Consider the following 17858-nt stretch of genomic DNA (forward strand, 5'->3'; position numbering starts at 1 on the left):
GTGTGTTTATAATACTTCTCGTATATCTCTAAAGGAGATTCTTTACTTACCGCATGTGGATCAAAAACTCCATACCGTTGCCTATGCATGTATTCACTAAGCGTCATCGCAGATGAGGTTTCCTGATAATTTGAATTTCTACGCATATATTCCGCCAGCGTCATCGTAGATGACGTCTCCTCAGAAGAAGTCAACATCCTCAAAAAGTCCCTGAAAAAAATACAAAAAGAAACGCATAAAAAGGAAAAAAAGAAAATCTAAAATAAAATTAAAATATTGTACAAAATAAAAAAAATAAACCTAAAAATTAATCTAAAAACAAATCCCCGGCAGCGTGATGTGATTTTTAATTTGTTGTCGTAGTAAATAGGATTCGAACTCTAAGACTTGTTGAGATTAATTTTAAAGGAATAAAAGCGAGAGTCATTGGGATTAGGATTCCACCGAATTCATATGAATAGGTTCAATTATTCATTCTCAACAATTATCGCTCAATAAAAAAACATCGACTCTTATTGTTGCCAAGGTAGATTCTCCAAACATTAGTTATAAATCGTAAGCATGGGACATCAAACATCTAAGCAAGCATGACCCATCTAATAAAATAATAACTAATTTTTTTCAAATCATAATTCTATTTTAATTAAGTGAAAAAGTCAAATAAAGAATACAATAATTTTACCCAAGTATGAAATTCGGCTTCCTTCGTCGTCCCGGTGATGGGGTTTAGCTCCACATGGTGAAAACACTCTCAAAATAATATTTCATTGCTCAAATAGTGTTTACAAAGAAGAGAAAAAGAGAAAATCAATTAAAACAGGGAATCGCAACGTTTATAAACGTTGGAAACCCACTGACACAAAGAATAACGGAAAACTGTCGCAATGGACAGTCTTATTTCTTAAGCGTAAACGACAGTTTTTTTACGACTGTCTTTGCAAGTCTGTTCTTCGTTCTTCACTGTTTTTCTGCTGCTGCTGCAGAGAAATTTGCAGCAATTCTCTCGACTTTGTAGCCTCCCCAATCACTCGATGCCTTTCTAAGAAACACCAGCACCCTTTATATATCCAGCAGCAACAAGAAATCTTGCTCGGTCACTCCAAAAATTCTTCCATTACTCGACAGTAAAAGAATATATCCTCGAGATATTTTCTTCCCTTTCTTTCCTCCTGCATGCGTTCAATTGCTTCAGACACACTCTAAACATTCTGGAACACGCATAATATTGAGTTAACAGCTGTAGAGATACGCAATCTTTCCAAAATATTACCACAGAATCCTGAATATCTCTCCCGTACGTGAATGCCCTATTTTTCCTAGCTTGGTGAATTATCCCTCTTTTTGCGAATCTGGGAGACTTACCATCCCTGTTAAGTCACAATATCTCATTTCTAATCAATCTGTTGAATAAAATCACGAGAAAATCTCTCCAAATTCAAAACAGAATATCTCGCTGCTTCCTAAAATATCACACCAAGTACTTCCCTGTTTTACTTCATCACGACTCTGCAGCATCCAAACACCCTCCTAAGACGTTTAAAACTCTTCAAATATTGATTCTCGCACACGCCAATCTCAGTAAATGCTGGAAAACCCGTGAATATCTTCTATTTTCTGTTATAACAAAATCCACGTATTCAACCCATCTTTTCTCGAATGTAAAGGACTTACCAGACCTGTTTGAGTTTAACAGACCCAATCCAACCGGTTTCTGTGCTTTAGTCTGACTTAAACTCCACACAAATCCAAGAAAAACTTTTCCGGGATAAACCCGAGAATAACAGTCCATATTTTCTTCCAGCGGTGATTCCAATCAATTCTAATCAAATCAGAACTCGTTACCAGGCCTGTTAAGCTTAGTCAAAACTTCCCAAACAAATTCACCCATTGAGTCTTCTTGAATCGTCTCCAAATGCAAACCCTAAAATCTGTTTTTCCGATGAACCAAGTTTCCCGCCATTTTCAGTTTCAAACGAGGAAGAAGATGGATAGCCCTTAACCAAACCCGGTGTGTGAATAGCAGTGGTTGCTGAATAGTAAAACAGGTGCCCCTTAGTAATTGAGGTGCCCCTTAACCAACAATGAGAGTCTGAATAACAAATGCCCTCCGGAGGTGCCTTTAACAACTTTTCGAGCTGACTCTTCCAAAAACATTTATTTTCTGAAAATACCTACAAACAACTTTATTAGTAATAAAATGAGGCCTAGCTAATATAGTTATGATTTTCCGCCAGTTCGCGGACTGAGTTCTTGGACTTAGCACACAAACGAGTTTTGGAAAATCCAGCAGAAATTTTCGGTCGAGAACTTCCGACAGTTCGCGGACTGAGTCTGCGGACTGGGTTCGAGGACTTGGCAAACTAATTCCACAATCCTCCCGATTTCTCTTGATCAACAAAGTTCGAAAATTTTGGTTCAAGGAATACATGGTTATGTAATCTAAACTCTCATTTCAATCATTGAGACATTCTCAGAGGACGCTATGTAGCCGTTATTCACAGACCGATTCACGTCAGAGCAATTCTCAAAGTGATTGAAACTTTTCATGACTTTCGTCACTAGGTGAAGATAAACTTGATTAAAGCGAAACACTTTACCAACACACGATTTCGAGATAAAAGATAAGCAATGAATGCTCAACTCGAAAAGTCAAATGTGTATGATCTAGTCTATATAGCATACGACTTTTGTCTCATAAGAAGTATGAGATAGAATATATAAACTTTTGAGTGATAAATAAGTTCAAGTCTCCACATACCTTTTTGTTGATGAAGTTCCACGGTTCCTTGTATAGATCTTCGTCGTTGTATGATGAATCGCCATGAAGTCCTTGAGCTCAACTACACTTTTCTATTCTAGTCCGAGACTTGGCTATTTAGGCTAGAAATCAAGACTTATAGTTTTGATCACTAACATTGACAAACATGCTTGAGATAGCAACGCATGCGAGGTCGACCGAGCTATGCTCTAACACTAACTACATCCACTGAGTTAATCAGGGCAGCCCATAGCTCAAGGCTTGTCATATGCAGGTATATGACACATGCGCAAGTGCAACAATTATTTAGATAGATGCTCAGATCATGTGTATGGCTTAGGGGTTTTGGCTTTTTCTACTTTGGCGAACTTGGTGATGTTTTATTGTCTTTTTGAATAGGTTGAAGAATTGTTTAGCAAGTCACGACGCTAATTCTAAGGTTGGCGACATTTTTTTAATAGAATAGGGGTTGCGACAAAAAAAGGCATTGGAGCTCAGCTTGTTGCTAGGCTTCCAAATAGTTTCTTGTAAGAAATTATTTTCCTCATATTAGAAATAAATAAAATAATAAAAGAAATATTACTTATATTTTATTAATTTATTGATTAATAGTAAAAGTTCTGTATGAATTTTATTCTCTATTAATTTCTTTTTATTAAATATATTAAAATTAAAAATATAATTTATTGTAATCACAATGTATTTAAAACTAATTTTTAAAATATGTTTATTTTTGTAATTAACTACGAGCACTTTAAAGTACCAATTTGCCAAACAAAATTTACAATTTGTTATTTCTAGTTTACCAAAGGTCATGACGCTTTATTTTCACAACACAACACAACAACGCACAACACAACAACACAGAAAAACACTTTTCTAAAACTCACAACAATACCAAACACGCCTTAATTAAACTTTTGTCTAAGACAGTCAACACATGCCAACGTAACTTTCAAATACCAAACCCTAAGTTGTGCAAATGATAGACCAAACATTAAAATTGTACAAAATGTCAGGACCAAAAATCAAATAACCTTAAAATTATTAGAAGATCATATTAATGATAACCAGTGAGTACTTAAATTCAACTTGAAATACATCAACACCAAATTCTATCGATTAAATAATACTCCCTCCGTTCCTAAATAGATGACCTGTTCATTTTTAAATTTTGTCCCATTAATATATGACCTATATCATAAATAAAGGATACTTCTAAAGTTATATTTTTTATTGATTATTGTTAGTATAAGAAATATGTATAATTTGTTAGTCATGTTTATATTCGTTACGAAGGTATTTTAAAATTCTTTCAATGGTATAAAATTTACGAATATTCGTGGTATAGTTTGAGAGATAAATAATTTCTAAGTTTTACTAGTTATTATTCATAAGAGCATAATTATAAAAAATACTTAAAAATACTTCCCTCTCATCCTTGCCTTAAAAATTGTGCAAACTTGAACTATGTCACCTATTTAGGGACGGAGGGATCAATTCTTTTTTTTTTTTTGCAAGTCTATACTACGACGAATAATTATCTCAAGTGATTTTTTTTGAAGTATGAGAAACAGAAAGAGCAGGCCTAGATAGCTATTACATGTGTGTAACGTATACTCACAAAATCATTTAATATAATTTGGTTGAGAAAAAGTGGGATTGCCTGGTCCCATATTGTTGTTGATAAGTTTCCTGCTTGGCTTCCGTTTGCTGCATAGTTTTCCAGGCCATATGTTGTATAGTACACCTAGGAACTTATCAACAACAATATGGGATTTCCTGCTTGATTCCCTTATCTATAGTTGTGTTTAGAGCTGGCAAACAAGCTGAAACCCGCGGGTTAACCCGTGCCCGGCCCGTAAAAACCCGAATCCGGCTCGGCTGGTTTCTAAACAAGCCGGGTTCGGGTTAGAGAAATGACGGCTTGTGAATAAACGGGTTAACCCGTCCCGGCCCGTGAAACCGCGGGTACAACCCGTAAACCCGTCCACAATTACTAATTAGTAATTTTTATATAATCCTGTCCGTCAGATTATCTAGGATTAATCACATCCACACGATTAAGGTATAAAAGGCGAAACCCTAGAACTAAATGAAGAGATATCTTTCTTTTTTATCTCTCTCTTTTCTTCTTCTGCTCCTTGCCTCCTTCCCTTCTTCTGCGTTCTTCAGTTGTGAATTGAATCTCGGATAAACAATGAATCATTTGACACGATTCTCTGGAAGCTAGGTCTTTATCTCTCTCAGGGTTTGTTATCTCCTTCATTCTCCGTTCCTTCTCATATCAATTATTATCCTTTTTATTTCCTTATACTACAGGGTTGCAGATTTGATATTGTTGATGTTTATTTATTTTTTTTGCAGTGCAAGTGAGAGATGAGCAGCTGCTGCGGCTGTCAAGTTTGAATCAAGAGAAATCAGAGATTTCGATTTGTAAAAGCGTGATCTGAGATCTGATGATGAATTAAATTCAAAAATCACGATAACCCTTTGATTCAGATTAAGTTTTCAGTACTTATACAGAGAGATCTCAACCGGTGTACAGTTCATCAATTTTGCTTAAGTGTGAATCTGGTGGTGTCTTTTATTCAATTCAAAGAAGAAGAAGTTTCTTTCCATAAACAAGTTATAATCTTCTGGTTCTTGGAGTTTATTTCGCAGGTGAAGTTTTCTTTTTAATTCGTTTTCTGGGTTTCTTGTTTCTGTGATGATCTTTCTGTTGACTATGAAGAAGAAGAAACTAGGGTTTTATGTTGTTGTGTTGAATCCACAATATTCTTTTTATTCAAATTAGTTGGTAATTCATGTTGAAAGTGATGGTTCTGTTTGTATTGAGGAAGTACTTATTGAGAATGTTCTGTAGATAAATTGCTTGAATGAATGTTCAAACCAGTAAAACCCTAGAAATAGAGAAGATTAGAGAGAATGAATGTAGTAATGGTAGTATTTTCTGTGCATACTTCACTACAGGGTGATAAGGGGCAAAGGGTTTTGAGATTGTGATAGCTTTGGATTTGTTCTGTAATTCATTGAATGGTTACTCAAGGAGAAACCCTCACCAAAAGCCTTTTGGTGTAGTTCGTATCAGATGTTCATATTACATATAATTTGTAACTTATGGTTCTTTGCTCGCACGCTTATGCACTCCTCGTATTTAGTAGGAAACTTGTGAGAAACTATAGTGAATAACAATGGGTGTGTTTATCTGATACAATGTGTGAGTGAAAGGTTGATATCAGTTTCTCGTCCCTGTAGTTTGCATTTTGCAGTATGTGAAACTAACTGCCGGTGGATTGGCCTTTTGGTCTGTTTAGGTAAATGTTACTAGACATCTATAGATCATTCTCGTGGACTGTGGTTGAGTACGCTTGTTCTGATTGCAACATGCCTGCTATGACAAAGGTCAGTATACTAATTTGACGCACTGGGTTCTTCTGTGAATTTCTTAGCTCTTTATTTATTCTTAAATCTTAATTTGAAACAGAGTTTTGAGCACCACAATTTTGGGCACATATTTGACAAGGTTACTGAAGAAATTGGAAGTCCAGTCGAATTTGAACTGCCAGACTGGGTAAAGGATCAGAATCCTAATACCTACACCTTCATAAGACGCAGTATCCATATAGTAGTTGAATAAATTAATATGCTCTGAATGAACTTCTTGGTGGAAATTATTTTGTGAAGGACAAAGACAATATCAGTATTAAGAGATTAAACTACATATGCTAATCCATACGTCTTTTTGCTTGTTTTATTTGTTTAAGAAAAGGTCTTTTTTATCTTCCTTTTCACGGGTTTTACCTTTTCTTCAAATAGCATACTGTATTTTGTGCTGGGATTAGCAGATAGTAGTGATGTCTTTCTATCTTTTGAAATTTTTTGTAATTTAAATGATACAAAGTTTTTGTGATTGCCATTATTTGTTTGTTCTTCATTCTATCGGCATTGGATTGTAAATTTTGGCGTGTGACAGGCTGAAACTGTCAATGTGAGTATGTGAATGTTGAATCTGTTGATTGGATTGATTCATAAATCAGAGGAAACTCTGTCAAATCGGTTTCTGGTGAGTTGACTCACCATAAACGGGTTAACCCGTGAACCCGCAGGTTTAACCCGTTACGGGTGCGGGTTAAAGAAATGACCACCCGTGAAGAATATCAACCCGCGGATTTTGACCCGTGTTAACCCGAACCCGTGTAACCCGTAACAAGCCATCCCCGGCCCGCCCGTTTGCCAGCTCTAGTTGTGTTTTATAGTACACCTAGGAACTTGTCGCATTCTTTGTTTTATCTCGGTAATCATTTATGCAATATACCACAGAACTTCAACCTTTGTTTTAATGAAGCGCATTAGATTTTCCAAATGCGTCTCAAAAATAACTTTTGGTCGTTGTCTTTCCGTTGTTGCCCGTGATGCCAGCAGAGTTGCCCACGTTTCGGCTATTAGCGTCGTAATTATTCCTAGAGGCTGCGCGAGAGCCATCATAATTTGAGCACTCGAATTCCTACAAATAAAACCAGCTCCTGCCATTCCTGGATGTCCCCTAGCAGTCCCATCCATGTTGATCTTTATCCAATCCGGTTACGGTCTTGTCCAACCTGTTAATGTTGTTAATCTGATATATGTTGGGGGTGGCCCTGACTGGTGGATTTCCAGGTAAAACTGAGGGAAACCTTTTTTGTCCAAATTGCGCAAGAGCCTCAAGTGATTTTCCAAACAAAAATCAGCATAATTACTAATTTAACTCCTCAAAACCTTCTCTCTTCTAGGGCGATTTTCAACGAGCTAATAATCAAAATCCGGCGTTCGCCGACAAGCTCAGATCTGCTCCACGGAGTAAATCTAAGCTCCTCTTTGCTTTCTCGCTATAGATCTAGGCTTGGTTCAAGTTTTTAATTTGTGTTGCTTGTCTTTAGAGAGTTTATTGATTCTAGGGTTTAATTTTTTTTCTTCTCGGTTCTTGTCGATTAACGACTTTTCTTGTGTGTTTTCACACTTATTTTCGCACCTTTATGGTGTTTATTCATTGTTGCTGGTTTGGTTTAAGTGGGAATTTGATGAACATCGTTATTCTCTGGCAAATTTTGGGTCTCTGTGAAGAACAATAAGATCAAGGTGCTCCGATAATGGCGTCATCATTAAAGAATTGGGCAAGTTACTCTCTACTCATGGGAGCACATCTTCTTCAAAGAAATCATATCAAAATGGTTGAATAGCACCATTATCTTTCTCTCTTTCGAATACTCAATATTGGTCTTTTACGTTTTCCAATCTTTCTCTTCTTGGATTATTAGTTAATATCACTTGTTGTATTTTGGTTTATAAGGAATGTTTTATCCAACTTGTAATCACTTAGTTAGTATCACTTCTCGAATTATCCAACTTGAATGAATGAAATTTGGTGGTTTAGCGGAAAAAAAATAAAATAAAAGAAAAAAACACACAAATAAGCATGAGTACAAACATCCACAAAATCAACTAGCAGAGTAATTGAATTCCTCTTAATTTCAAAATAATCAAATTCGTAGATCTGTTTTAAGCCCTTGTAGTGCTTGCCCGCAACTCCTCATGGTGCATGCACAAGGTCACCAGCCAGTGTCTGGTATAGATCACGTGTAAGAGATTAATGCTTACGCTTGCTAGGAAATTGCTGAGAAAAGGATTTTTTTAGTTTGTTTTTTTTGTCAGTTTCTATTTTTATTTCTTTCCAGTTTGATGGTTCCTTTTTCTTCTTTTTCTACTAGTCATAATAATCACTGTAATAATAATAATACATAAATAACCATTTGAGATAAAATAAAAATAAAAATAATAAATACTGAGATTTATGAGAAGCCAAACTAATGAAAGAGACGAGAGAAAAAGAGAGAGACGAGAGCTTGTTCAGTACTTGAAGACGAAATCACAAGACTTGACCCCTCTCTCTTTAACTCTCTTTCTCTACCTCTCTCAGTTTCTCTGATCTAAGCAAATTAAATAAAAAAGCTTCCTTTCAAAAGAAATAATAATTGGTTTGATTTCAAAATTAAATCTTGTGATAGTTCTAGGAAAATCTTTGAAGAACAAGAGAAAAAAATGGGTAATGTTTCTCCTGATTTGATCAAGCAATTTCAAACTTTAATGGAGGAAGAAGGTAATTTTCAGTTTACATCTCTAATTTTCTCCGTGTGTTGATTTCATTTGATTGGATCATTAAATCTGCAATAGCTTTCAATTAACTACTGTTTATTTTGTTTCTCTTGCAGATGAGCATTTGCAGCTCACATTCAAGGTTCAGCCTCATTTTACTTTTTAGCTTATTACTTTCTCCATTGTTGATTTTTTTTTTGGATCTTTAATTTTGTTTTTTTCCCAAATTACTTGATCTTCAGTATTTTGTTTTTAATTTTTTTTTTACTTCTTAAATTTCCTAGCCCCAAATTTTGCTTAACTTGAGCTTCTTGAGCTTAAAATCTGGTAACAGAAATTGGGCATCTATAAGAGTTCAAAATTTCCTCAATTGGAAAAAAATTGGCAAAACCTGTAGATGAACGTACTATATTAATTTGTGAGTTGTAAGTATGTGGCCTTAGAATAGAATCATCTCTGGAGATGTAGTGTAGTAACTAGTGATCTAGAAGTTGTGGTTATAAGGGAACTTCGACAGAAATTTTAAAGGTGTGATACTTATTTTGTGAGTTTGGTTTATTACTTGAGGGAGTAGAACTAAGTCAAGAGCCGAACTGCAGAATGTGCAAAAGTGAAGTCCCGGAGAGTTGCGAGTAGTGGACTCCAAATGACCTTGTGCTAAGTTTTCATGGTGTATTGGTAATATCTTAAGAGATCCTAGAGCTTGCTTTCAAATTTTAGCAAAGGTCTAAGCATGCACTTGGTGTAAGATGATATTCTGTGTTCATTGTATTGTGCATGTGGAGCTTCAACTTTGTAACTTGTTTGTTTTCTTTCCAGAATATACACCAGGGTTTTATAGATGAAGCCTTGGTGAGATTTCTCAAAGCAAGAGACTGGAATGTTGCCAAAGCACGAAAAATGGTGAGAGGAAGTTGATACACTTCGATACTGCGCTAAAATTAGTTAGTTTCTTTCACACAAGTTTTTGGTAATTCTTGTTTTGTTTGCTGACTTACTTTTTATCATGTTCTAGTTGGTGGATTGCTTGAACTGGAGAATAACAAACGAAATTGACAGTATATTGACTGTAAGTCTTAATGTTGCATTAGCAGTAATATATTCCATATTGATTTTAATGGTAACAATCCTGTGAATGTTGTAGTATTTGAAGCTTGTTCATTATGCAGAAACCTATAGTTCCTACTGATTTATATAGAGGAATTCGGGATTCTCAGCTCATTGGGTTGTCAGGTTACTCAAATGAGGTATTATTCTCAAATTTGTGTATTTTATATATTGTGACTTTTATTTTCAGGCACGGTTGTAAATTACATCACGGTGTCGCCATTTCAATCCTTAGGGTCTGTCTGATAGGCCGAGGGTGAAAGCTCTTCTAATTTTGCTTGTAAGCTATAACTGAATGTTTCTTCATTTCATGCAGCTAACTAAGTTTCACTTTTGAACAGGGACTTCCTATATTTGCTATTGGTGTCGGGCAAAGTACGTTTGACAAAGCTTCTGTAAGGCTTCTGATGTTTCCAAGTTCCTTTCATATCACTTTTCACTTGGTATCTGTATTGGACACTGTAATTTACACTTTTATTGTGCTTTTTAACACAGGTCCACTATTATGTCCAGTCACATATTCAAATCAATGAGTATCGGGACCGTGTTGTGTTGGTAAGCTATTTATAAAATTAGGGCTCTTAAACTGAAAATTGCAATCATCTATAACTCTTAGCTATTGCTGTAGCCTAATGCGACAAAAAAATTTGGTCGACATATTGGTACGTGTGTGAAAGTTTTGGACATGACTGGCTTAAAGCTTTCAGCGTTGAGCCAAATTAAGGTATGGATTCTGTTATACTAGTGAAATATAGACATGTTTTTAACAGATTGATGTCATTTGTGTAGTTTTGTGCACAATGGATGCTCTATCTCTCAAGTTTATCATGTCCAAAGTAAATCCATAGAATTTTTATTGATAGGGTGATTGTATAAAATGTTTGATTATTTTCCATATATATGCCGTCGGTACTCATTCTGAGTTTTGTTACATTGTTCTGTCTATGCAGCTATTAACTGTGATATCTACGATTGATGACCTGAATTATCCCGAGAAGACAGACACTTACTACGTTGTAAATGTCCCTTACATATTTTCAGCATGCTGGAAGGTCAGTTCTCCTCGTGATGCTCTCCATTTTAATAATTCTGACCCCCCCCTTATGCCTTCGTGTTGTTTAACACTCTAATTGGCAGGTAGTGAAGCCTCTACTGCAAGAGAGGACAAGGAAAAAGATTCAGGTTCTGCAGGGTTGCGGAAGAGACGAGTTATTGAAGGTAAGAAGTTGTATATACAGCTGCCGTATGGCTATACCGCAGTTTCGCTAACATTTTGAATGAGATGATGTTCTCGGGGACCAACATTAACTTGTATGATGTTTATAGTGATATTCTATCATTTTCAGTATATTCGCTTTGTTCTTTAGTTTCTTAGTAACCAAGATCTGGTTCTTGTTGTTTGCAGATAATGGACTTGGAATCCATACCTCATTTCTGTAGAAAAGAAGGTTCTGGCTCCTCAAGGCGTTCAAGCGATGGAAATGATGATTGCTTCTCTTTAGACCATTCTTTCCATCAAGAGCTCTACAGCTACACGAAGCAGCAATCCAGGAGCTTGAGACCCATTGCTCCTCTCAAACAAGGGTCTTTCCACGTGAGTTTTCCACAGACAGATGTGGAAGGTACAAAGATTGCTGAAACCATTGAGTCCGAGTTCCACAAGTTTGGGGGTATGAATGGCGTCTGCAATTCTGTCAACGGGCTCAAAATTGACGAGTAGTAGGGAAAAATAGAAAGCAGTCATGTATGTATACCTGTTATGATACAATGAAACCCTAGACACTACCTGCCTCGCCATATTACTTTATATAATAGATGTCGGGCAAAGAGAGAGGGGTCTGGATTCCAGATTATGTATCCGGATGCTTATATTAATAGCTCTTGCATCAGCTCGATGCAAAGGCTGTTTAGGAAATGCTAGTTAGGCTTTTCAATTAATCTTCTTGTCGGTACACTATATTATCTAAAGCTAGGTTGAAGCTGTCTCAAACTCAAGGGGCAGTGTAGGATGCAAGAGGAGAAGACAAATGTCGCTGTAAGCATTTTAATCTATAAATCCAGTTTATTAGTATTTTTTTATTTTAACTAATTAACATGTTACGTTTTTTAGCTTCTAAATCCGAAATTTAGGAAAGATTAGGCGACATTTAGCTGCTTGTTTCATGCATTTCTATGCACTGGAATGTTCTTGTTTGGTAAATCACGAAAATACAAGCAACAAAGTTGTTTGGTAAATGTCAGCGCGTCACCATCAGCGTGGGTAAATCCTCTTTTTTTTTTTATTCTCACGGCAAAAGGCATAATATGTTATGTTATCTTGACTTGTGGCAAGACATCCTATACCAAATTTAAAATAAAAAAACAGTTTGAAATCTAATATATCCAAGATTACATTTAAGACGCCAACTTTCATGAGTTAAATCGTTTACATAGGCATTTGATCCTACTTCAGGAAAACGCATGTAACTTCATAAATTAATTCTAACGTGTAGTAATGAATTTTTCTTTCAGTTCCATCTTTGTGTTCCTTTCTTAAAAGTCAGTTGATCTTTAGTTCTCCCAGCTTATAAATAGAAATAGCCACTAAGCATATTCTTCCCATTACACATGTTAGATGCTGCATAAACAACTGATAGTGTGGCAGAAAGAATCGAGATCAAGCATGGAACCGTTCACAATAGTGGCGTTTACAGGGGGAGTAGTAGGACAGATTGGATTCTTGATTCTCCGCTGTCGTCCTGTTTTCAATTGTGTTCGTCGATTTGTGGATTGTCTTCGACACCCACGACCTCCACCCCCTGAGGCTATCCAATCTATCACTGCTGAAAGGATATTTGATACCATTGAAGAACGTCTACGAGCTTAATGCATGATTTGCTGTCTCATTTTCTTAGGGACGGTTAAAGCGAGCCTTCAAAACCTTCCCTGTAAATTACGTAGACGGTTAGAAAGGTAGATCTATCTTCATCAGTCCAGTGTCTTCGTGCGCTCCCGCAACTGCATTAGTCCCATAGATTATGGCTGCCAATGTATCTGAGTTTATAATCTATCAAAATTAATACTAAAAATATCTCGTGATATTCAACTGCAGTCTGCAGGATAGTTCAGAGTCTCGTGATTGCATTCAGCAAGAAAATATAATAAAAAAAACTACTTTCATTCTCATTCTTCGTTGGTATATTGCTAGAAGTTGGAAAAAAGGATTGTTCTAGTTTTCCCGTCGGTGATGAGCTTGTTCACTTCAGGCCTCAAAATATGGTAAAAATCACTAAAAATCTACCAATTTGATTCATCTACGCAATGAGACCCCACTCACATGTGAACAGATCACCAAAATTTCCTAAGAAACTGCTTGATTGTTGGAATTTTGAGCTAAAATTATTACTCCCTCCGTTTCTTTTTAATAGGCTGGTTTTCTAAAATAAATGTTTCAAAAAAATAGGCTGGTTTCCTAATTGGGAAAGTCAAATGTTACCTTCTGGGACCACCTTTTTCTTAACTTCTTTTGATGACAAGTGTCATGTGGACCATTTCACTTCACTTCTTTTATTGACAAGTGTCATGAGGACCACTTTCAATGATTAGTTCTCTTAATTTCCTTAATTTTCTCTAAAAACAAAATCAGCCTATTAAAAAGGAACCGAGGGAGTATATGAGTGAAAATTGTTTTCGAAATTTAATATCCAAGAGATGTGTTTGGGTTATGCCTCTTCATCATAATACACCTAGTCATGACTTGGTGTTATGGAGAGTCACCATTGGCCATGGGGAGTCACCTATTGGTGAAAAGACACCTTGTAGAGTCATTATTGACTCTATATAAACCCATCTCTTAGTTTTGTTTTTCATGGTTTTTCACAAGTTTTTGAGAAAGAGAAAACAAGTTTTGAAGTCAAGAGTCAGAGTTATTTAAGAGCACAGTAATTGTCAACATTCGCTGGCCTAATACTATTGTAGTGCTACTTATTATAAGGCGTGCTCGTTGTATCTTGGAAGGCGACATCCGTAGAACCGTGAGCATCGTATGCGGGGATGAATTGTCTTTAAGGAAAGAGGATTACCTCGCCTCGATCAACCAATCTTTCTAACTCTCTTCTTATTATTATTGTGTTTGTCACGTGAGCGGGATTTCCGAGAAACCGAAACGGCATATTATCTCGAACGATGTGAAACCTAACTTAAACCTATATTTGTTTGCCATTAATTCATCCACTTCAAATCAATTCAAAATTTTTTAAAAAAGGTCCCATTTTTGACACCCTTCTAGTGGTCGTCTGAGACTCTCAGCCTGGACTCTGAATCTGAATGAGACGGATCTTGACCATTTGTTACTTTTTCTCTCTGTAAATATTAAACATTTTTCTTTTCTCTCTGTAAATATTACTGGCCCTTTTCGTATCCAAATACAGCTAAAACCCTTCGATCTTTTCCGCTTCTGGAGAAAAACTTTATCAGGAAATGAACTTCTATACAACCCTTGCTTCATTTTCATTTTGCCTCTATCTCCATTCTCTGTCTTCACTAGAAGAAAATTTAGGGTTTTCAGAATGGGCTACCGAGAAAAGAACCAACAGCCGCCGCTATTGGATTTTCGATCATTTTCTGATGATTCTTGGTACACAATGCGCCCGTTAGTATTAGACAATGAAACCCTAGTTGTAAAGTACTGGGATTTCACAGAAGAAGAAAATGATGAATATTACTTTGTTCAAGACTTTAAAACCCCTGAACAAGTAGAGAATTTCAAGAAGAGATTTCGTCCAGCTTGTGTTCAGTTGCAGGACAAAGAATGTAAAGATGTTAAGTTGATGATGAATGTTTGTGCTTCTTTTATTCAAGGTGATGAAGACATCAAGTTCTACAATGGAGTGATTGACTCGGTGAGTCATTTTTTTCACTGTTTTGTTTTTGATTTTTTAAAGATTCATTCTCACATCCTTTTCATTTTGTTAGATTTTAGTTTATTTCTTGCATTTCCTCTTTTTATCTTGTAGTTAGGGTTTCATTTCTGGGTTTAGGGTTTGGGTTCTGGGTTTAGGGTAAATGCTAATTTGTTTACTCAAGAGGCCAACAAGTATTACATTATGGAGAGCGTATATTCTGGAATTTATGGTTTGTTTCTGATTGATACATTGTGAGGGAAGAATGTTTTTCTTCAGGAGTCGTAATCTGTTATTTGATCTTGTATGGTATGATTAACAGGTAGACAGAAAACCTCACTCACGTGAAGGAAAAAAAGAGATTTGTCATTGTTCCTTTGTGGTTGCTTGGTTACATGGTCCGAGGACTGGGACTAAAGAATCCATGGGTATCGAACGTATTTGCAAAATTATTCCAGGAACCCCACTAATTGATCTTAAGCTGGCCGATTTCTTGAGTATGTCAGAAGCACCACTCAAACTGCCTTCAAATGATTATTCTGATAAAGATGTTGAGGTAAAAAAAAATTACTGTTGAAATTTACATAATAGTGACAAACGTAAGCTAAATGAGATTGTAGTTTGGATTCTTGTGTTTTATAAGCAAAAAGTTCTAAGCAGTAATTTGGTTTACTAAATGGCATGTGTTCAAGAACTGGCTTGTCATTTGGTTTACTAATTCCCAGAATAAAAATGGACGTTATATAAATTTACTGTTGTCGAACTTTATTGAAACAGGATAATGATGGGATAAATTTGAAGAAGACTGTAAAGGATCCTGGTTTGGTTGGTTGTGTAATGACTACTAAGAGTCTTACAAAGGAAGGCCATAGCTACTATATAGTAATTGAGAATTTAGAGAAGGATTTGTCCCCACGGACGATTGTGAACTTCTTATATGAACACGTCTCTATCATTTGTGGAGCATTTGTTTTCCCAAGTTTGTTGTCAGACGTAAATACAAGGGGAATCATCACTGCAGATTCTAAGGAGAAGCTTCAAAAGTTATTGAAGTATCTATGTGATCCTGCTCATCTCATTATCTCCTCAAGAGGAAGGTATGGTAAATTAATTTCTTTACATCTCATTGTCTCTACATGTTTAATGGATGAAAGCTGTGTTAAAGAATAGATTTTGAACTATATTGTGATTAGTGAACTAGCTTTTTGGTTGTGATACTGTAAATCGTTCTCAAATTTTTGCATTGGGTTCAGTTAGTCACACATCACTCATTAGTTTCCTATTGGGCACTCCTGCCTGGACGAGTGCAACTAGGAAGAGTTGGGGTGAAGATATTGGAACTTATGTAATTACCATAAATTGAATAACAGACAAAACTTAGTGAAAATTGACCAATTTTGAAAATGCATTCTCATTCACATATTTACTTAGTAGATACTGGATTTGAAACTTCTAGCCTTTTGTTAGTAATAATTTTCTTGGCATTATTGAAGTGTGGCTGCATCAGCTTATATTTGAGTTCAATATTCGTCCGATGCAGGCCATGGGTAATCACAGATGTGGAACCAAGGGATGGAACCTTCGGAAGCTTAATGCCGAAAACTGAGGTATGCTTAAGCGTATTCTGTCTTTGCCATTGGAAGAAAGTGATCGGTTACTATATCCTTGTTGTTATATTAATTTAACATTCGATTCTCTAAGATCATTCTGTGTTTTGATTTTGTCTTTTAGATTTTAGAAGTGTTAAATTATCAATAAATTGATGAAGTCATATTTGTCCAAATTTTGTAGATTGCACAAGGCTCTGGTTTAAGGGTTGTAAGCTGGTTAACAGATGAATACGTTACGGGGAAGCAATTACTAGAGTTATTTACGGGCTTTGCCAAAGATGTACAAGGTCTACATGGAAAGCTATCTTTGGATGAGGAAGACGTTATTCTCTGCTCGAATGCAAGCAATAGAAAGAAGCCTAAAGTGATTCCAAAGTGACATGCTGAATCGTAATTTGGTGGTAAAGTAATACTTAGGATAGAAATTTTGGATGTCGGACTGCCGGCGTGTTGGAAATATCAGAAACTAGTTGTGAATAAAGAGATGATATAATGATGTGAGAGTGACTGAACTCTATATGGAGTACTCTATAAGTAGTTCCAAAAGTCCCTATATTTTTTTAGTTAAAACTTACCCCTTATTGCGGTACCTGAATGATTACCTGTAAATATTGAAGTGACTTGCTCCGTACTTATTTTCATCAGGTTGAAGGATGCTAATTTAGATGATTGGATCTTTTTAATTTTTATGGTACCAACAATTTCAATTTCTGAGCCCTAATTACTCATACCATTCCTCAGTGCTGATGAGGCTGCTCAGTTAAACCTTGAACATCTACAGGTCTGCACTTCCAGGTTGCATGTTAGCTTGGGCTCCCTGAGACACCAGCCCTACATATATGCATATACACTCAGTAGCCTAGTTTAATTGGGGACCATAACTTCCAATTGGGGGCCATGGAATTTTGTTTGCCCCCCAAAATTTTCAGGGGTGTAAATATCGCAATATGAATATACTATTTTACCCTTCACTAATTGAAAATCAGTTTCACTAATTAACTACCCTAATTAAGGCCCCTAATCTATATACCCTAATTAAATCAAAGAGAAAATCAGTTTCTCTTTTCATCTTCATCTTCCTCTCCTCCCTTTCTCTTCTCCACCTCCACCGAGGAAAATTCTTCGAACCGATTTATCGCGTAATCGTCGATGATAAAACTTTAATCGATGATTAATTTCTTCTATAAATATGGCTAAAACAAAGCAAACCGCTCGCAAAGCACTTCAAATTCCTAATCTTGTAGATACGGTGAATGCAAAGGTGTACGTGCGAAGAGCTCCTGAAGCAAGCAAATCGAAACCCAAAAAGGGAATGGCTCCAATTAGAGGGTACATGAACTTAAACCCACCTCCTATTCGATGTTTTGGTTG

The 17858-nt window shown here is 36.1% G+C and overlaps 2 protein-coding genes and 1 long non-coding RNA gene across 3 annotated transcripts; all 3 read left to right on the forward strand.

Moving 5' to 3' along the window:
* The first annotated feature begins 4971 nt into the window (after nt 1-4971).
* Nucleotides 4972-6281, forward strand: LOC113332988. The gene is made up of 4 exons (XR_003351757.1): nt 4972-5009; nt 5126-5422; nt 6076-6163; nt 6246-6281. It is a non-coding gene; the product is annotated as an uncharacterized LOC113332988 (long non-coding RNA).
* A 2318-nt stretch (nt 6282-8599) lies between these two features.
* Nucleotides 8600-12086, forward strand: LOC113301936 (SEC14-like protein 5). The gene is made up of 11 exons (XM_026550769.1): nt 8600-8894; nt 9007-9032; nt 9710-9793; nt 9906-9959; nt 10060-10137; nt 10339-10392; nt 10493-10552; nt 10626-10721; nt 10948-11049; nt 11135-11215; nt 11403-12086. Exons 1-11 carry the CDS (start codon nt 8837-8839, stop codon nt 11715-11717), a joined length of 1008 nt encoding a protein of 335 aa, XP_026406554.1. The 5' UTR covers nt 8600-8836; the 3' UTR covers nt 11718-12086.
* Nucleotides 12087-14443: 2357 nt separating this feature from the next.
* On the forward strand, nt 14444-17170 carry LOC113332993. Its single transcript, XM_026579481.1, has 5 exons — nt 14444-14877; nt 15200-15433; nt 15655-15974; nt 16418-16484; nt 16669-17170. The coding sequence occupies exons 1-5, from the start codon at nt 14545-14547 to the stop codon at nt 16864-16866; spliced, it is 1152 nt and encodes a 383-aa protein (XP_026435266.1). The 5' UTR covers nt 14444-14544; the 3' UTR covers nt 16867-17170.
* Nucleotides 17171-17858: the final 688 nt, after the last annotated feature.

Source organism: Papaver somniferum, chromosome 1 (genome assembly GCF_003573695.1).
Source record: "Papaver somniferum cultivar HN1 chromosome 1, ASM357369v1, whole genome shotgun sequence".
NCBI lineage: Eukaryota > Viridiplantae > Streptophyta > Magnoliopsida > Ranunculales > Papaveraceae > Papaver > Papaver somniferum.